The 20,398-nt window shown below is 49.3% G+C and overlaps 2 protein-coding genes and 1 long non-coding RNA gene across 4 annotated transcripts; 2 read left to right on the forward strand and 1 right to left on the reverse strand.

Annotated features, from left to right (window-relative positions):
- Positions 1-5,694: 5,694 nt before the first annotated feature.
- Positions 5,695-10,057, reverse strand: LOC140500115 (uncharacterized). The gene is made up of 2 exons (XR_011965619.1): positions 8,766-10,057; positions 5,695-6,871 (listed from the first exon to the last, which is right to left on the reverse strand). It is a non-coding gene; the product is annotated as an uncharacterized lncRNA (long non-coding RNA).
- A 137-nt stretch (positions 10,058-10,194) lies between these two features.
- S1PR5 (sphingosine-1-phosphate receptor 5) lies at positions 10,195-11,484 on the forward strand. The gene has a single exon (XM_072602412.1). The coding sequence runs from the start codon at positions 10,195-10,197 to the stop codon at positions 11,350-11,352; it is 1,158 nt and encodes a 385-aa protein (XP_072458513.1). The 3' UTR covers positions 11,353-11,484.
- A 1,624-nt stretch (positions 11,485-13,108) lies between these two features.
- Positions 13,109-18,928, forward strand: KEAP1 (kelch like ECH associated protein 1). 2 transcript variants are annotated; one of them, XM_072602410.1, is made up of 6 exons: positions 13,109-13,476; positions 14,958-15,599; positions 15,997-16,682; positions 17,162-17,367; positions 17,763-17,939; positions 18,201-18,928. In XM_072602410.1, exons 1-6 carry the CDS (start codon positions 13,225-13,227, stop codon positions 18,365-18,367), a joined length of 2,130 nt encoding a protein of 709 aa, XP_072458511.1. In that variant the 5' UTR covers positions 13,109-13,224; the 3' UTR covers positions 18,368-18,928. The 2 variants fall into 2 exon arrangements, with proteins under 2 accessions (XP_072458511.1, XP_072458512.1); XM_072602411.1 differs by having other exon boundaries at positions 13,345-13,476; positions 14,923-15,599.
- Positions 18,929-20,398: the final 1,470 nt, after the last annotated feature.

Raw genomic sequence — 20,398 nt, forward strand, 5'->3', positions numbered from 1 at the left:
GGGGCCAGAAAAAGGAGGGACAGCATTCCAGGCATGGGGGGTGGCCAGTGAAAATGCCCAGAGTCAAGAGAGGGGAATAGTTAGAGAAGTCCATGTCACTGGATCACTAAGCACATGGCATGGAGTCAAGTGTTAAAAGATTGGAAAGATGGGGGAGATGGGTAGTGAAGAGTCTTGGATGCCCTTCAGATGATTTTATATTTGAACCCAGAGGCCCATAGAATTGATTGAACAAAGGCATAACATAGACCTGTGCTTTAAGAAGATCAATTGGACAGCTGAGTGGAAGACGAATTGGAGTTGGGAGAGACTTTTGTGTCGGGGACCAACCAGCAGTCAATTTTCTATAGTCCAGGTGTTGATGATATGCCACCAGGATGGTAGCAGTGACAGAGAAGAGAAGGGTGCATATAGGAGAAATGTTAAAAAGGTAAATTTATTTACAGATCCTGGAAACAGATTGGATATGTGGGATGAGAGAGAATGAGGAAACCAGGGTGATACCTATGTTTTGAGCCTGCGTGATTGGGAGGGTGTTAGTATACTTGATGATGATAAGAAAGTTAGGAAAAGAGGAGGGTTTGGAGGGAAAGACAGTGAGTTTAGTTTTGGACATGTGGAGTTTAAGACTTTACAGGACATTTAGTTTGAGATGTCTATATAGGTCAGAAGAGAGGTGAGGGCTGGATAAGTAGATCTGAGATCAGAGTCTAGAGATCATGGTTGAATCCATGGTAACTGATGAGATCACCAAGCAAAATAGAGGGAGAAGAGGGCTCACGACAGACCCTTAGGGGACATCCGTGGTTACCAGGAATGAACTGGATGAAGATCCAACAAAGGAAACTGAGAAGTAGTCAGACAGGTTAGAGGAGAAATAGGAGACAGGTCTCACCGAAAAAACTTGAGAGAGAAGGGAATATCAAGGAGAATGTAGTTGACAGTGTCAAAAACTGCAGAGAGGACAAGAAGGATGAGGACTGAGAAAAGGCCATTGGATCTGGCAATTAAGAGATGGTTGGAAAGCTTGGAGAAGGAAGTTTCACTTGAATGATAAGATTGAAAACCAGAGTACAGAGAGTTAAGAAGAGCGTGAGAGGAAAAGAAGTGAAGACAGATGGCAGGCCTCTTCAAGAAATTTAGCCACAAAAAGGAGAGAGATATAGGATGATAGCTAGTAAGGATGAATAGGTCAAGCAAAAGTTTTTTGAATATGGAAGAGATATGGGTGTGTTTGAGTTTTAAAATTATTTTTATTTATTTCATTAAACATTTCCCAATTATATGTAAAAAAAAATTTTAACAATCATTTTTTAAAATTTTGAGTTCTAAATTATCTCCTTCCTTGAAACACCTCCCCCCTCCTTGAGAAGGCAAGCAATTTGATATTGATTATACATGTGAAGTCATGCAAAACATATTTCCATATTAACCATGTTGCAAAAGACAACCCAAACAAAATGAAACAATAAAAAGAAGAAGTATGAGTTCATCAGAAGGCAGATAGCATTTTTCATCATGAGTCTTTTGGAATTGTGTTGATCAGAATAGCTAAGTCTTTCACAGTTAATCATTACATAATATTATTATTACAGTGTTGTACAATGTTCTCCTGGTTCTGCTCACTTCACATTGCATCAGCTCATATAAATCTTCCCAGGTTTTTCTGAAACCATTCTGCTCATCATTTCTTATAGGATGATACTATTCCATCACAATCATATACCACAACTTGTTTAGTCACCCATCAATTGATGGACATCCACTTTGATCTCCAGTTCTTTGCCACAACAAAAAGAGCTACTATAAATATTTTTGTACAGATAGTTTTCCCTTTTCTTTGATTTCTTTGGGATATAGACCTTGTAGTGGTATTACTGGATCAAAGGGTAGGCACAGTTTTATAATCCTTGGACCACAGTTCCAAATTGTTCTCCAGAATGAATGGTTAGACTAGTTCACAACTCCACTAGCAGTACATTAGTGTCCATAGTTGTATTTGTAGACCTTAAGGGGTAGCCAGCAGATAGGCAGACTGAAGATTAGTGAGAGAACAGAGATGATAGTGGAGATAGGATGGAATAAGAATAAGGGAGCATAGAGAAGAGTTTGCCTTGGCAAGAAGGGCCATCTCTTCATGTGAGATGGGGGCAAAGGCAGATACTATGGTGGAAGGCATCTGAATAACATTAGATGAAGAGGAAAGAAGAAAAGGAGGCTCTTGGTGAATGGCCTTGATTTTTCAATGAAAGGTGAAGCAAGTTTCTCAGCGGAGAGGACAGAGGAAAGGGAAATCTTTGGGGGTTTGAAGGGAGAGGAAAATGTTTGGAAAAGCCCCTAGGGTTTTCCTCTCTCTGATTATCTCCCATCTCCTTTTTTTTTTTGTATCTTGTATACACTAATATTATGTATTTGTTTCCCTCAATAGAACAGATGTTCCTTGAGAGCAGAGCATGTTTTTGTTTTGTCTTGGTATTCTCATCACTTAGCACAATGCCTGGTATATAGGAGGTGCTTAATAAATGCTTTTTTGATTGATATGTTAGAATATTCTGGCATTTTCTAGTCAATTGGCATGTAGGCAATTAATTCTGTGATCAACAGGCAGTGATTTAAGTTAGTGGCTTAGTTATTTTAGGAAAAGCATTAAGATCCTTTAATTTTGCTTAACTAACACATTTGAGATTTTAATATTTTTCAATCTTCCATTTTGTGTCTCTTCAAGTTGATGAAGAACCTACAGCATACGTAAGATTTGTGAACTCACCCTTCACATTCTTGTCACAGTTTTCCCATATTACCTTCTCCCTCCTCATAGAAATTTCCCTTCTCAGAAAAACAAACCCACACATTAGCCATTTGTGATAGTATATGCCTCACTCCACCTACAGGCCCTCCCTTCTCTACTGAGAAGAGAGCAATAGTTTCATCATTCCTCTAGAATCCATATTGGTCATTGCATTGATCTGAGCTCTAAAGTCTTCTAGTGTTTTAACTTTAACATTACTGTGGTCATGGTGCATGTTGTTGTATTGGTTCTACTTACTTTGCTTTGCATCAGTTCATACATATCTTGCCAAGCGTCTGTGTATTCTTCATATTTGTTATTTCTCTTTGGGGGAAGGGGAAAGACAATCTGGTGTAAGTGACTTGCCCAGGGTCATGGTGCTAGTGTTTGAAGCTGGATTTGAACTTAGGCTCTCCTGACTCCAAGGATGGTGGTGTATTCATTTCAACACCTAGTTGCCCCATATTTGTTATTTCTTACAGCACAGTAATATTCCAGTTCACCTGTATGTCATAACTGCTCAGCCATTTCCTAACTAATGGACACTGATTTACAGTTTTTTGTTTGTTTGGGAGTTTTTTGCTATAGGAAAAAAGTGCTGGTATAAATGTTTTGTTATGCAGAGGGTATTTCTTTCCATCATTGTCCAGGATCATGAACCCAAGAGGTTTGAGCAGCAAAACTTGCAGCCTAGTACCTTCAGCCATCATCCTGAGAAGCAACCCCTGTGAAGATGCAGCCTGGCAACTGGCCCCTGCAGGGTCTACAGCAACCAGCTACTAAACAGCTACTTTTCACCAAAGACCTTGGCACTATCAAATACTTCAGCATCAGAGACTGATATGATTTTTTCAATGGGAATGACACTAAAGAAGAAGGATTCATCTCTTCTTTGCTGCTTAGCCCTAAGGACCATGGAACCCTTCCCCCTGACTTGCTAAAAACCTGCCATGTGTGTTGCGTTCTACATTAGAATGTGAATCCTTTCAGAGAAAGGATTGTCATACTTTACTATATGTATCCCCAGCACTTAACACAATGCTTTGCATAGAATGATCACTTTTAAAATGCCTCATTCGTACATTAATTTGGTTCATTTGTCTCCTTGGGGTATATGCCTCATAATGGAATTCCTGGGTCAAAGAATGTGAACAGTTTAGTGACTCTTCTGTCATAATTCTGGATTATTTTCTAGAGTACCTGGATAAATTCAAAATAGTACACCTCTCTTCCTATAGCTCCTTCAGCATTAATTATTTCCAGTTTCTTTCACCTTATTTAGGCTCTCACTTCTGCTTAACAATCCTATTTTACTCATGTCAACATCTCATGATGGCTGCTCCAAATATTTTCCTCTCCAGGCCCCAGCCATACAATTAATCATGCACAACCTACTTACTCTTTTAGTCTGAGAAGGAAAACATAGTTCCCACCCTCAAGCCACAGCACACACACACACCCCAATTATAGAGAAAGTAGAGTTGAAAGAACATTGAATTTGGAATCTGAAGACCTGAGTTAGTGTTCTAGCCCTATTACAGAATTTGTGGCTTTGGATAAGCACCATGCTTTCTCTGAGTTTCAGTTTTCTCATCTGTAAAATGAAGGGGAAGGCTCAACAGTTCTCTAAGGTCCCTTACAATTCTAATGTTCTGTTATGATCCTGCTATTTGCTGCCCTAGTCATACCATATCTAGAATATTGTGTTCCATTCTGGGCATCACATTTTAGGAAGGATATTGGTAAGTCAGAGAGTGATCAGAATGGTAGAGGCCCTGGTCATAATAGAATTATTTGAAAGAATTAGAAGTGCTTATCCTGGAGAAGAGTTGGGAGAAAAAATGATAACTGTCTTCAAATATTTGAAAAGCTGTCATGTGAAAGGATTAGACTTGTTCTATTTGGTCCTAGAGGGTAGAAAAAGGTCAAGTTTCAAAGAAACAGATCTTGTCTTGATCTAACAAAAATCTTCCCAGCCAATAGAGCTCTCCAAAAATGGAATGAGTTGCCTCAGCAGAAATTGGGTTCTCCTTCACTGGAGATCTTCAGGTAAAGGCTGGATGATTCCTGTCTGGTGTAGCTAATATAGGAGACTTAGTAAGGTATGGGTTCAAATCATTGGCCCCAGGGATCCCTTCCAACTTAAATTTTGTGATTTCTGTGAAGCTGGTGCAGATCTAGAGGAGGGAGAACAGGATGTCGATGGGACTATATAATGTGTTATAGAGGAACTGGTTGATGCAACCAGGGACACACGCTGGAGAAAAAAGGTGGGAACAAGATAGCTTACTTCAAGTATCTGAAGGATTGCTACATAGACAAGAGATCAGACTTGTTCTTCGTGGCCCCCAGAAGAAAGAACTATGCTCAATGAGCTGTTGTTGTGGGTCCTTCCTTCTCAAAGAGGAGTAGGAGAACTGGGAAGTGATGCCATGACATGCAAGTGAATTGGATTTAAGTGAGGGAGGGCTGTGCAAAGTCACTTGGTCACTGTTTGGGTCCAGATTGGCTCAGAGTGAATGTAAATAGCAATTGTTTCTGCTTTGGCCAGAAACCCTAAGGGTCTTCCCCTCCCCGATTGTTTTTGTTTTGTTTTTTTGTGTTGTTTTTTGATTAGGTCAAAGGGGCCATTCTCTGCCTCACTTCTTACCTAGCCTTAATCACTAAAGGGGTGTTGCCTCAGTCAAACTGAGTTAAAGACTTTAGCTTAAAAAGCCCAAGGTCTTCCACTGCATCCAGGGCCATCTCTAGTTGTAGTGATCTATATTTTGCCACTGAATCCAAATGGCTCCGGAGGAGAAAGTGAGACTGGTGACTCTGCACCTCCCTCACTTGAAAATAGTCAATGAACAGAAGCTGAAGAAAGGCAAAATTTGTTCAGACATACACACATTAATTTTTTCCAGTTTTACTTTTTTGGTTATTTTAAAATCTCTATTTATTAACATTTTTTTTTCTAATTTTGAGTTTCAAATTCTTTCCCTTTCTCTAGCATCTCCCCCACAAGAAAATGTTTTTAAACATTAGAATTGTCTCCAAATCAAAAGACTGCCTTGGAAAGTTTTGAGTTCCCCATCACTTTAGGTCTTCAAGAAAAGACTAGCTGAATGTATCGGGTAGTCATTCCTATCTCCCCAATATCTATCTCTTGCATATCAAGCCTCTCCTTTCTACTCACACAACCACCATACTAATAATGCTAGCTCAGAATTTTATTACCCCTGCCTGGACTCCTTGGTCTTCCTGTCTCAAATCTCTTCACTCTCCAATCCATTCTCCTTATAGCTGCCAAAGTGACTTTTCTAAAACATGTATCACTTCACAACTTCACAAATCCCAATGACTCCCTAGGATCAAATATAAATTCCTCTTTTTTGACACTTAAAACTTTTTGTAAGCTTCTTACACTTTGCACTCTGTGATCCAGTCATACTGGCCAATCACTGTTCCTTCGCACTAGATCTCTCACAAAGCCTAAAGTGCACCCTCCCCTTCCAACCACTGACTAAAGAATTCCTCGTTTCCTTTAAGACTCACTTCAAACATTACATTCCCCATGAAATATTTTGTCTTTTTACAGATTTCTTTACCCCCCCCCTCCAGTTCTAGTATAATCTCTCTCCAAACTAATTTGTTTGTATTCATTTTACATATATTCTGTAGACATTGCCTCTGGCACTAGACTTTAAGCTCTTTGAGGGAAGGGACTGTCATACTTTTCTATTTGTGTTCTCAGGGTTAAGCATAGTAAGCACTTGACAAATAACTTCATTCTCTCATTTATTCATTCACTTCATTTATTCATTCATTGTGCCCCCCATCACTTAGCACAGTTCTTGACACATAGAAAGCATTTAATAAGTGCTTGTCAATGGACTGATTGATGTTGTCAAGGGGATTGCTGCTTTGAGCCTTGGTCTAAATGGCCCCTGAGCCTCTACTCAGCTCCTAGAGGTTGTGATATCGGCCATCTCTCCCAGGCAGCATGATACTGGACTTAGGTCAGCTTCAGATTTTGCTTACCACTCTTACCTGTGACCAGGGACAAGTCCCTTCATCTCCATGAGCTCCACATTTTCACATCTGTAAAATGAGAATAATACTCATGCTACTTATCACATAGGGCTTGAGCATCAAAAATAATGTATGCAAACACTGTACAAATCTTCAACCTGAAAGTCCTTTTGAAACATTCTGATTTTAAACCCCACCTCCTACACGTTATTCTTCAGTTGGCAGCAATTTTCCAGTAGGGGCAAAGGGCACTGTCCTTGGTGGAGGCCACAGCTCACCCCATCCTATCCACCCCCTCAGTCTAAGGTAGGCGAGAGCAGTTGGGAAAGTACACCAGCACACTGCCTAGCACATAACAAGCGTTTTATAAATGCAGATTGGATTGGATTAGATTGAAGTATCAGTCCCAGGACCCAGGAGCAGGACAAGGGCTAGGGGTCGAGTGCTGCCTAGGAATTAGAGAGGAGGGGGCCAGGCTGAGGGAATTGATCGGAGCAGAAGGGGAGGGTCAAAGGCTGGGGAGGCCTCCGGACATAGAGCAGGCGGGCCTACGGGAGGGGGCGGCATAGTTCATGAGAGTTCGACTGCCTCAGAGGAGAGAGCCAGATGACGAGGGGAAAGGTCCCCACAGGAATTAAAAACCCATCTTCCCAGCCCAGCCAGTCCCAGGGGAGCTGAGCGGGAGCCGTTTCCTGACTCTGAGAAACAGGACCATCCTGTAACTGAGCCTTACTGTAAGTATGCCTTTGTCCCAGTCTGTGTCTCCGAGTTCTCCAACTCTGTCTCGGTCAGCCTCTGTGTTTATGTGCCCCTCTATTTTTTTTTTCCTATTCTAAAGTCTATCGGCTGCTGCTGGGGATGCTTGGGGTTGGAGTGGCCGGGCTGCCCATCAGTGTCCGGCAGGGAAATGAGGTTCCTTCTCCTTATTCTTGACTGCCTCTCTCCAATCCTTACTCTAGTCCTTCAAGTCTCGCCCTGGCGATGTTTACTTAATTAAGCGTTTATTAAAAGCGTCTTTTATGTGCAAGTTCCCTTGGAGCTAGGTGCCTCCTTGCCACTTAACTCTCCGCTCCACGCTGTCACTCCAGCCCAGGTGTCTTCTACTCATCCAGTGTAGATGTGTTAGACTGAGCGAAGGGACCTAGACTGAAGTGTTCATGCAGGAGCCCCTTGAGCGCAGCGCCCCTGACCGGCAGTAGGTACTCAGGAGCCCGGGATGAAATGTTGGATTGTTTTGCACTTGGTGTTCCCTCTCTGGGGCCAGTCCCATCCTGGACTCCATGGTATCAGTTGGAGTAGGGAGCAGGCCCGGGGCACGTGTAGCACAGGCTAACAGTTTGCGGGAGTAGATCCCACAGGGTCTGAGGGAGGCCAGCTATTCCCTAGCCTCTCCGAAGACTGGATGGATCCTGCCTCCCCCTCTGGAAACAGCTCAGTCCCAGCCCCCGCCCCCTGGCCCGCACCCAGGTCTGAACCAAGCCCTCCCAGGCCTCGCTCCTCCCCGCCCAGCCTGATGCGGGCACAACTCTGGAGCAGAAACGCGCTTCACTAGGCTCGGGAAAGCGCGACTCGCTATAGCCGAAGCCGCAGGGTGAGTGTGGAAGGCTGGGGACCCCCTCTCAGGATAGGCAAGGCGGGGTAGTGGGATCTGGGCACGAGATCCTAGAGTCAGCTTATCACCCGACTCTGAGGTGCTCTTGTGGTCTAGGCGACACGCGTGCAACTGGAGATCTGAGGCGGGCAGGACCCAGGGTCGAGTTCTCACCGCACTTGGCCCTCTGAGCCGGCAGCTGCCGCAAAACCAAGGGCTGCCTACTGCAGTTGTTGCTGCACAAGAGATAGCTATGAGGGCTTTGTCTCCCAGCCATAGCAGCTGCTGTCCCAGAGACCTTCCAGATGCCCGACACAGGGCACAGAATCCCCCGAAAAGGACAACCATCATGCAGCCCCTCTCCCCACTTACCCTGAATGGGGTCAGGGAAGAAAGCGGCAGGCCTGCCAGTCCCAACCGAAGCCTCCAGCTCCCCTCTCCAGGGACTTCCCTGGCATTTTCAAAAAAGAGAAATGTCAGCGTCAGCTCAGGGAATACCCAGCTATCTCGGCTTAGGGGAATGGAGAGAGGTGGAAGTGTGGAGAGAGAAACAGAGGTAGAGTAAGAATTCCCCCACTTGCAAGTCTCTCCCTTCACTTTCCTGCAGAGCCGCAGGTTTAGCTGAGTTGACTCAGGGAGGCCAGAGGACATCGAAGTTCTCAGTAACATTTCCTGCCCCAGCTTGAGTAATAGCTGAGGGAGCCGTTTCAGAAACTCAGATCTCTCTCATCAGCAGCAAGTTCTATGTATCTTTAGATTTGTGGCTGTGTAACTTGTATAATTCTGTGTGTATGTGTCACTGAGCTGTAGATCTGTTTGCCTGTGATTCTACTTTTGTGTTTTAAATCTGGAGACTGGATGGGATGATGGAGAGAGGGGGTGGGGAAGTCCTTTTTCAGTTAAGGATTGAATTAAATGGTCTCTAACGTGCTTTCCAACTCTGAAATTCAGTGATTGGAAGACTTGTGTATCTGTGAATTTGTAGTTGTTCACATGTATAACGCTAAGTCTCTGTGAATTTGCGTGTCTACTTATTTGTGTATGTGTAATTGCTTTATGTCTGTGGATCTGTGCCTGCCTGTGCAACTCTACTTGTGTGTGTGGCTTTTGTGTCTGTGCGTGTGTCTAGGAGTTCTGGGACAATCTGCCTCCGCCCCACTGGTTTGGCCCAGCTCCGGTGCCTGCCTGGTTCCTGGCCCGGAGGTCACAACTCATCCCCTCCCTGGAACCTCCCCCGCTGTTCCTCATCACTCTGGAGCTGCCTGCGAGGTCTTTGCCAAGGGCTAAGCCCACTCACCCCTTCAGCCCCCTCACTCCAGACTGGCTCTAGGGACAGCTGAGCCGGTTTCTGCTCTAGAGAGGGGCACAATGGCCCCAAGGGCATCTCGGACCTTATTCCTGCGGGGCACAGCAGTTCATTCGGTCTTTTTTCTAGGCTGGCTGGGTTCCCAGAATGGGGAAAGGGGGAGAAGCTGTCTCTCGCTCCTGCTACTCCAGAGGCTTTCCGGAGGAAGTGGCCAAAACTCCCAGGGCTCAGGAATCTGAGGAGAAGGGAAGGTTTGGGGGAGGGGGGGGAAGGAGGACCCTGGGGCGCTGGAATCTCTAGAGGCTGGCTCTGGGGAGAACTCTGCCACTGACTTGGTCCTCTTCCTTCTCCAGCAGGGCTGGGACCAAGATCCAGGGCTCAGGCCTGTGAACGATTTCTTTCCCAATGCCCAGTATGGTGATGTAGCCACGCATCGGTGAAGCGCCTCAAGAGGCAAAGAACCACGAGGAGGAGGAGGTGGGGAATTAGGCCACCATGGAGCCGCCTCCGGCGCTCCAGGTTGTGCTAGGGAGTGAGGTGATCGCTCTGCACTACAACTACACCGGCAAACTGAACGGGGCTCGCTATGATCCCGGCAGCGGCTTGCGCGCAAGTGCTGCAGTCTTCCTGGCAGTGTGTGGCCTCATCGTCCTGGAGAATCTGGCGGTTCTGCTAGTCCTCTGGCGGCACAAGAAGTTCCATGCGCCCATGTACCTGCTTCTGGGAAGCCTGACCCTCTCCGACTTGCTAGCCGGCGCCGCCTACACGATCAACATCCTGTTGTCTGGGGCCCGCACCTTGCACCTGTCGCCCGCTCTCTGGTTTGCCCGCGAGGGCGGTGTTTTCGTGACACTGGCTGCCTCGGTGCTCAGCTTGCTGGCGATAGCGCTGGAGCGACACTTGACCATGACAAGCCGTAGGCCGGCGCCCACACACCGGCGGGGACGCACCCTGCTGCTGGCGGGAGCTGCGTGGCTGGCGTCCCTGCTGCTCGGGCTTCTTCCTGGCCTCGGCTGGAACTGCCTCGGCCGCCTGTCCCAGTGCTCCACAGTGCTTCCCCTCTATGCCAAGTCCTACGTGCTTTTCTGTGTGCTTGCCTTCCTAGTCATCCTTGTGGCTATTTTTGCGCTCTATGCCCGCATCTATTATCTGGTGCGTGCCAACGCAAAGAAGTTGCAACTTCGGGCTGCGTCCGGAGGGTCCCGCCGCCTGCCCAAGTCTTTGGCGCTGTTGCGCACGGTGACCGTGGTACTGCTGGCGTTCATCTTGTGTTGGGGACCACTCTTCTTGCTTTTGCTGCTGGATGTAGCGTGCCCAGCTCGAGCCTGCCCAGTACTCCTGCAGGCAGATTACTTCCTGGGCCTAGCCATGGCCAACTCGCTGCTCAATCCCATTATCTACACGCTTACTAGCCGGGACCTACGCCGTGCGCTCCTGCGCCTTTTCTGCTGTTACCCGTGCTGCTGCTGCTGCTGCTGCTACAGGCCCCTGCGCCCAGGGCCAGGTGGTGGTGAAGGTGTGGCCAGCGTACGCCTCCGGCTACCGCCTATACTGGAGTGCAGCACCAGCAAGTCGGAACGTTCCTCGAACCGACATGAAGTCGACACGAGCGTCTCCACAAGCAACGCCACGCCCACTCCAGTTAAGACTTAGGTGCAGAAAGTCACAGACTGACACTTTATTCCCCAATCCCTCTATAGGACCCAGTCCTCTCCTTCTGCACTATTTTTAGATTACAGGTTGTTTTTATTGTTGTTTGAAAAATAAAGTAATTTGTATTAGAAAGCCTGAGTATCGGGGAACGGACACACCTCGGAAACCTAGATCTCGAGGAGAACCTGGCCTGAAATTTTGAAGTCCTCATTAGAAAAACCCAGAGTCGTCAGTGTCAGGTTAGGTTCTAACTTCCTTCGCTTGGAACTCCAAGTTAGCCACCCTACATAAGCGATAAAAGGGAAGAGCCCTTGCCAAAGACTCAATCTCTCTGCTGGTCAAGGCTTGTGGGAAAATCTTTGTGCTGCCCCCATCTCATGCCTGGCTGATCTGTGCATACGCTAACCCGAATCCAAGTGTTGCTCTTATTTTTCCCATAAAATAACACCTAAGAGCTCTACCACGATCAGTCAGTCCCCTACCCTTCTGAGATGCAGATTGCACAGCTCTGACCTTAGAGTCTCAGTTTCTAAATCTGATCTACACTTCGCTGCCCTAGCCTACTAGCGTCTGCGCGCCTCCACCTCCCGGTAGCCCCCGGAACTGCAGAGGACCTAGGTAGCTTTGTTAAGGAGGCTGGAAACCCAGAGATGGGCGGGCGAGTTGGGGGGTAAGGGGAAGGGAGAATTCCAGTTGCATCTTGGCTCAGGTCTCAACCTCTCCTTAGATTCCAAGTTTTAGTTATTCCAAGTCCTGTCCAAGTCTGTGGCCTTGAGTTACTTGAAACTCCTTCCCCTAATCCCAGGCGATCCCTTTTAATGCCTTGGAACCCCGGGATCTTCCTCTAAATCCGCTTAGATTGAGACCCTCGGATTTACAATGATCCTGCCGCAGCCCTGGCCAGAGTTGGTCCTTTCTATTACACCCATCCTTTCCCTTCCCAGCCACCAGCATCCTGTGGATCCTTGGATTCCCAGGTCTTTGATACACTTCTTATCACCGAAGCAGAGGGAGGCTTCCAAGAGTAGAGAGGCACCCAGCTCCTGGGGACTCTGACCCCTGGTCTAGGACACCCGTGTCACGCCCGTCTGGGTAGGAGCCGGAGTCACCCGCAGGGCTGGGAGAGGAGTCGCCCTCTCCTTTTTCTCCCTCCCTCTAGGTGTGTTTCGGGGATGGGGGCGGGGTGGAACTGCCGTTTTTCTCCAAAAGTTCAGGCCTCAGTGAGTGCGGGCAGGTGCCTCGGCGGTGGTGAACAGCACGTGCTTTGGGATCCTCAATCACTCTCTACGCCCGGCCTAGGAAAGGCAAAGGCCTGGCTTCAGGTGGCCGGAGGAGAGGGGGTCAAGTGAGGTGTTGAGTGTAGCCGCGCTAGCCTGGAAGGAGGGGCGGGCGAAGCATCGAAAGCAGCGAAAGGTTTGCCAGCCGCAAGGGCTGCTTCTGGGGCAGGGCTGGTGAGTCACGGACAAGCTGGGCCACTGGGGTCGGTCCAAGAGGCAAAGTCGGACATCCCGAGAGCTTGTGGTGAGTCCTGGGGCCAGGGGCCCATGAAGCCCCAGCCGAGGTCGCATCACGCCCTGGGCTTCCGGGACAGGCTAGCCCCCAAGGGCGCTCAGACTCCCCCCAGCGCCGGGGTCGGGGAAGGTAGCCCAGGGGAGGCCCTCCAGCCTCCGCCTCTGTCGCCAGTCACACGAAGTAGCTCCGTTTCCACGCTTTCCTTCGCGCTTGGGTTACCCAGGGACGACCCTCGGACGGGGGAGGGGAAAGAGGCGGGAGCAGGGCCCCTCCCCTACTAACCTAGCCTCCTAACTCTTTCTGGGGGAGCAAAACCAAGCGTGTCCCCTTTTCCCCTTGCGCTGGCTGGAGGACCCGGCTATGGGCGACCCCGTTGGCCGAAGCCCGGGTGGCGGACCAAGGGACTCTTATTCTGACAAGGCCGGGGCGCGCGGTCTGCTTAGTCACGGTGACTTTATCCTCCCCTCGCCCCGCCCCTTCTCCTCCCCCCCTCCCCGCCATCTCCCTTCCACCGCTCCCCCCACCCCCATCCCCCCCGCGCGCCGCGATGGAGGCGCCCGAGCCCGGGAGGCGGAGGCGGCGGAGGAGGAGCAGGAGTGCGGCCATGGCTGGGTGAGTAACGCGGCCGCTACCGCCGCCGCCGGAGCTCGCGCCCACGGGGCTGCGGGAGGCCGCGGCCGGCAGGGGCCCTGCCCCGAGCCGGGACCAGGCAGCGGGTACGGCGTTTCAAGAGCCCGCGACCTCGGTGCCTGCTCGGGTTCGGGCTCTGGCGCCCGGCCGGGGGGAAGGCCGCTGTGAGGGGTTCGGGGTGGCGGGCCCCGGATCCTCTTTGCAGCCCGGGGCCCGCCTGGCGGCGCGGGTCGAGGCTGTCTGGAGACAGGCGCACCCTTACCGCGGGCAGGCCCGGCCCGGCGCCCTCCCGGCCCGGCGCCGCTTTGTTTCCCCACGTCGGCCCGGCCTTCCCCGCCCGCGCCGGGTTCCCTCCTTCGGAGGGCGGGTTCTGGGGCTCAGGGCCCGGCGCTGGAGGGGCCCAGATCCTATCCCGGGCTACCCCAGGGCCTGCAGAGCCAGTTGCGGGCGGGCCGGGCCGGGGCAGGAAGTAGGTGCGCAGCCATTGCGCCGCCCCAGCCTCGGGCCTCGGGCCGGCAGGCCGGGCCCCACCGGTGACATTCGTGCGGCTGCCCCGGCTTTGTCCCCTTTGGGCGGCCCGGCGGCCCGGGGAGGGTGTGGGGGGAGGTTCGGGAAGGGAAGGAGCGCGAGCCCCGACGTCACATAGCTAGGAAGCTGTCCCGCCAGGCTGGAACCTGGGGCTTTCCTCCAGCCGGGGCTGGGCCAGGGATGACCCAGAGCAGGGGCGCAGAGGGAGCCACCAGCCCCGAAATAGCAGGACAGGAGTGGAAGGCAGGGGTGTCACATACGAGTTAGGTAATGTGGGGGGCGCCTGGTAGGGATGTGGGGGGTGCCTGGTAGGGATGTGGGTGTCCACTATTTAGACAGAAAGGTATCTCTCAGATATTTAGGGTAGTTGTAACACTGGTTTGGGACCATCTGCTTTTTGCACTTGGAGCCAGAGTTTGGAGTCTCAGGAACTGGTTTTGAATTCTATCTCTTACCACTTGTGCATTAACTTCTCATATCCTCAGCTTCCTTATCTTTAAAATGAGGTTGACCTCTGGGGTCTACGATCCCATCAAGGCTCAGATCCAGACCAGAGAAGCCTCAACCAGGAGTCTGGCTGGGGAATATACTTATTATCTATTTACATAGCCCTTTTAAGTTTTGCAAAGTACTTTACACAGGTTGTCTCATTTGAAAGAGGCTCCACCCAGGCTAGGATTGCTACTTGGAGTGCCAGCTGATATTGATAGGGCTCATTTTTAGGTTGGCATTCTAAGCACCTAGGGTGGGTGGAGGCTGGCTGCTCTCCCCTGGGATAGTCTTCTTAGCAAAGGAGAGAAGTTTCCCCAGGAGAGAGAAGCAAGCCCATGGAGGAGTGGGTTCTCCCTACCAGGACTGGCACCTAGGGCCTGATCACCATCCCCTCACCCTCACTCCCAGGTGTGTGATTCCAGGCGGTGGCAATGTTTTTCTAGAGCCTGATGAAGCCAGTGTCTGGGCATAGCAGGGGTGTTCCCTGTGCCCATTCTCTCCCCCTTCTGTCCAAACGCCCTGGGGGGGCCGGCTATGCGGTGATGTATGCCACGGAGTGCAAGGCGGAGGTGACACCCTCCCAGCATGGCAACCGGACCTTCAGCTATACCTTAGAGGACCACACCAAACAGGCCTTTGGCATCATGAATGAGCTTCGGCTCAGCCAGCAGCTATGTGATGTGACTCTGCAGGTCAAATACGAAAATACACCTGCTGCCCAGTTTATGGCTCACAAGGTTGTACTCGCCTCCTCCAGCCCAGTTTTCAAGGCCATGTTCACCAATGGGTTGCGGGAGCAGGGCATGGAAGTGGTCTCTATTGAGGGCATACACCCCAAGGTGATGGAACGACTCATAGAGTTTGCCTACACTGCCTCCATCTCCATGGGGGAGAAATGTGTGCTGCATTTGATGAATGGGGCTGTCATGTACCAGATTGACAGCGTAGTTCGGGCCTGCAGTGACTTTTTGGTGCAGCAGCTGGATCCCAGCAATGCCATTGGCATTGCCAACTTTGCTGAGCAAATTGGCTGTGCTGAACTCCATCAGCGTGCCCGGGAGTACATCTATATGCACTTTGGGGAGGTAAGTGTGTATATGTTTGGTGGCCTGGGAGTTATCAGGTGGTAGTGGTAGTGAGTGATTTACTTTCTGGAGATAACTCTAGTCCTGTGCCTATCAAAACATCACACCTCTGGTTGAGGTGTATAGAGTCAGAGTGAAAAAGCATAATTTGATGGAGTCTGGCTGCTACCTGTACTTGTTCATTTGTTTAATAGTACTGCCTGAGCTTTGGGGAGGAGCTGGGAGCATTCTGTTTCCCTGTGTCTCCACTCAGGGGTGGCCCCACTGAAAGCAGGAAGTACACAGCTCCTGATGGTGGTAGTCCAATCCCAGGAGGATGGGGGGGGGGGGGGGGGCATCGCTTTGGACTGCAGTCAAGAACCTCCTTGCTCCCACTACCTCTCATCCCCTCTACCAGGTAGCAAAGCAGGAGGAATTCTTTAACCTATCCCACTGCCAGCTGGTTACACTTATCAGTCGGGACGATCTCAACGTGCGCTGTGAGTCCGAGGTCTTCCATGCCTGCATCAATTGGGTCAAATATGATTGCGAGCACCGCCGCTTCTACATTCAGGCCCTTCTTCGTGCTGTACGTTGCCATTCCCTCACTCCCCACTTCCTGCAAATGCAGCTGCAGAAGTGTGAGATCCTTCAGTCAGATTCCCGTTGTAAGGACTATCTGGTTAAGATCTTTCAGGACCTCACCCTGCACAAGCCCACCCAGGTGATGCCCTGCCGGGCACCCAAGGTGGGCCAGCTCATCTACACAGCAGGAGGCTACTTCCGCCAATCACTGAGCTACCTGGAGGCCTACAACCCTTGTGATGGCACTTGGCTCCGCCTTGCAGACCTACAGGTGCCCCGAAGTGGCCTAGCAGGCTGTGTGGTGGGTGGCCTGCTGTATGCTGTGGGGGGAAGGAACAATTCCCCAGATGGCAACACAGACTCCAATGCCCTTGACTGCTACAATCCTATGACTAATCAGTGGTCCCCTTGTGCATCCATGAGTGTGCCCCGGAATCGTATTGGTGTTGGTGTCATCGATGGCCTCATCTATGCGGTTGGGGGCTCCCATGGCTGCATTCACCACAATAGTGTGGAGAGGTGAGTGTGGGGCAATGAATAAACTCAGAGTAGCTCCTATTAAGACAGATAAGGGAGACTAGGCCCCAGAAAGTTAGTTGGCACTTGAGGACAACAGAGACTACCTAGAATGCTTATTACTATTTAAGAGGACAGCAGTCATCAGTATCCAAGCATGATAGTGGGAACAGGGTAATTCATTACTATTTCAAATCTAGTAAAGTATTCATGAAATAAGCCCATTCCATGCTCATTTCTCCTAGTAGGAGGAAAAATTTAGGTCCCGAGGGGGTTTACAATCAATTTACCTTACAACTTTGTCCCTCTTGCTTTAGGAGACCAGTACTAGAATGGCTAAAGCAAGAAGAGGGCACTGCCAGTTTTCTGACCCAATTCAATAGGGACTTTAACTCAGGCCCCCCTCATTCACCCTCTTCCCACCCTGATCTGCAAGGATAGATTTAATTGATATCCATGCTGTATCCTTGCTTCCCTTGCAGGTACGAGCCAGAACGGGACGAATGGCACTTAGTAGCGCCCATGCTGACGCAAAGGATTGGGGTGGGAGTGGCTGTCCTGAATCGCCTACTCTATGCAGTCGGTGGCTTTGATGGGACAAACCGGCTCAATTCTGCTGAATGCTACTATCCAGAGAGGAACGAGTGGCGGATGATTGCACCTATGAACACCATCCGAAGTGGGGCAGGTGGGCAAGGATTGGGTCAGAGGTGGAGACATGTTCTGCTCCTCTCAGAGACCTGATCAAAACAGAAGGGTCATTTCATCCAGCATATATTTATTGTGCACCTTCCCATGTGTCTGGCAGGGCTATGGCTTGCTTCTGCATACATGCTGGGGTATATAGAGATGAGCAAGACACTGACTGTCTAAGTAGGCTGCTTCTCTGCCTCCTTCACAGGAGGGACAGAGTCAGGTCCTTAGAGAGGTCCTGTTTCTACTCTGACCCTCAGACAAGCAGGCTAGTTCCCTCCACTCCCAGGTTCTAAGGAGAGGACCCCGAGCTGGAGTGCTGTCTGTGGATGCTGAGGGAATCAGATGTTCTATTCTAGGAGTTACCTACCTGTCTGTTTGTTTATGCAGGAGTCTGTGCTCTGAACAACTGCATCTATGCTACAGGAGGCTATGATGGCACTGACCAGTTAAATAGTATGGAAAGATATGATGTGGAAACAGAGACCTGGACTTTTGTGGCTCCCATGAAACATCGACGGAGTGCACTTGGGGTCACCGTACACCAGGGAAAGATCTATGTCCTTGGTAAAGTGGCTGGATTCTTAACCGTGAGGGGAGGGACACCTCACATATCTGATACACATGGTCTCCTAAGAGTTATTAGGGAATAGCACAGCCTTTTCTTTCTGTGAAGACCCCTCCCCATCTGCTTTTTTTATTTGTTGCCCAGCAGGACTGGGCAGGGGAGGGAAAAAGAAAGCAAGAAGGTGATCTAATATGCCAGTCTCTCTCCCTCCCCTCTTCCCTAGCTTGATGTAGATATGTGCTATGTTGTCCCCCTTGCAGGTGGATATGATGGACACACATTTCTGGACAGCGTGGAATGCTATGACCCAGCCACAGACACATGGAGTGAGGTGACACATATGACCTCTGGCCGCAGTGGGGTGGGGGTAGCTGTAACCATGGAGCCTTGTCGAAAGCAGATTGACCAACAGAACTGCACCTGTTAAAAGATTTTTATCTTTTTGGCAAAATTGTCAAGTTGGGTTTTTTTGTATGGAAATGAAAAACAAAGCAAAAAATTCATTTCCAAGACCAGAGGCTAGAATAACAAGTCAGTGTTAAAATAACAAAGCCGAAGAAGCCATCACAGGAACCTTTGATTTTGCCACTTTGGCCCTGAGAACATTAGAAAAATGTGTTGCCAGGGGCCCACTGGCTTAGGAGGAGTTTGGCAAGGGGAGGATTCTTAGGATTGGGGCACTGGCATCCAGTGCGCCTATAGGACAAGGCCTGCCTGCAGAACTGCTTCTAGGAGGGAGGCCAGCATCAACTACCACTCTTCCTTGGAGGTGGGAGTAGGACCCAGACCACAGAATCCAGCTCTCTTCATTCCTGAAGCTCCTGTGCTGAGCAAGAAGGGTTTGGTGCCAGGATGTTGGCATGAACACTGGGGGTGGGTGGGCTTGTACATAGAAATCCTGAGCTAGATTATCTCTGGGCTCTCTACAGTTATTATGGTAAGTTCCCTTGTAATTTTCAAACTGAAATAAAGATCAGACTAACTAGTATTTTCAGGGAAATTCCCCTGCTCTTCAGATCTGGGCAGAATAGGCAATCTGGGACCTAGAAGTACCCCTAAGTTAGAAGCATGACTTAGAAAAAAAATCTAGGGTTCTTATGTCACTCCTACTTCCCCTCCTCCCCCCATTTCTAATTACTTTGGAGCTTAGCAACCAGGCTCACTCCCATTAAGATGCCATTGCTTGATCCCCCCATTTCATTATCAAAGGGTAAAGAGATTATGGTTAAATGCAGAGGGAATGATTTTAGCCAAAGGGCCTAAGTCTCTGACCTTTTTCCTATAGCTTATGCTTAAGGTACACTTATCAAGAGGTCTTGCTCTTTCTGGCCATGATGAAGCACCTTCCTGGGAGTACATTTAGAACTGGAGTTCCTGTCCCTGCCAATTAATACCCCAAAGATTTACTCAACACCTGCGCTGTCCATCCCTATACTTGACACTATGGGAGACAAAAAGGAAGAATATGTTTCTGCTACAAGTTATAGGAGAGGATTCTTTGACTGGTAAGGGAACCAGATTGAGTCCTGTTTATGTAGTTAATTCAGAGCTAACACAGTTGGTGAATTCAGTGTAGCAGAAGCTTCCCCCTGTCCCAGTTATTAGGAAGCATGATACCACAGTATGCCTTGGACATAGTGGGTCTCCTAAAGGAATGGGCGAAGACACAGAGTGAGCCACCAGCCTAGAAGAGGCCTTGGCAAGGAACAGTGCCTGGTTAAGTCAAGGAGGAGAGCAGCATGACACAGAACTTCAGAGAAAGGTGTATTCCCACGTGTGGGTGGGGCAAATGCCTATCCACAAAAGATCAAAGTGCATGAACTCCAAAATGGAGCCACTGGAAAGTATTTGTTGGTGGATCAACACCAAAGGGGTGGAGTTAAGGTAACTCAGGAGTCAAGATGATACAGCACCTTCAAAACCATTTCCTCTAATTGCCCCAGCCTGGTCCAGCACAGCAGCTGCTGCTTCTGAGGAAGGCAACAGGGATCCCCACCCCCTGGATTTCATTGAAACCTTCCTGGAATGGAGATCCCTGGTTTCAGTTCCAACAGGAACTACACAGGGCCGCCAACACACTTGTAAAGCACAAGATGTATTATATGTAACTATATCATGTAGGCCTTGGTTTTTAGGTAAAGACTAAGAAAAAGGAAGATAGTAAAGAAAAATTGTGCTTGTTAAGTTCTTGTTGAAATCATCATCAACAAGCCCTTATTAAACATTTACTATGTGCTTGGCACAGCTAAGCTAAGGATACAAAGAAAGACAAAAACACTGTCCTTGGCCCTGAAGGAGATCTCATTCTAAAGGTGATTTGTGTAAATAAGTACACACAAGACGCAGAGGAGAAAGAGGTAATCTCAGAGGTGAGGCACTAGCAACTTTGCACAAAGTGCAGTCTGAATTTAGGGAAGCCAAAGCACAGAAGGGCAGAGGAAGAGGATTGCAGGAATGG

Source organism: Notamacropus eugenii, chromosome 4, assembly GCF_028372415.1.
Source record: "Notamacropus eugenii isolate mMacEug1 chromosome 4, mMacEug1.pri_v2, whole genome shotgun sequence".
Classification (NCBI taxonomy): domain Eukaryota; kingdom Metazoa; phylum Chordata; class Mammalia; order Diprotodontia; family Macropodidae; genus Notamacropus; species Notamacropus eugenii.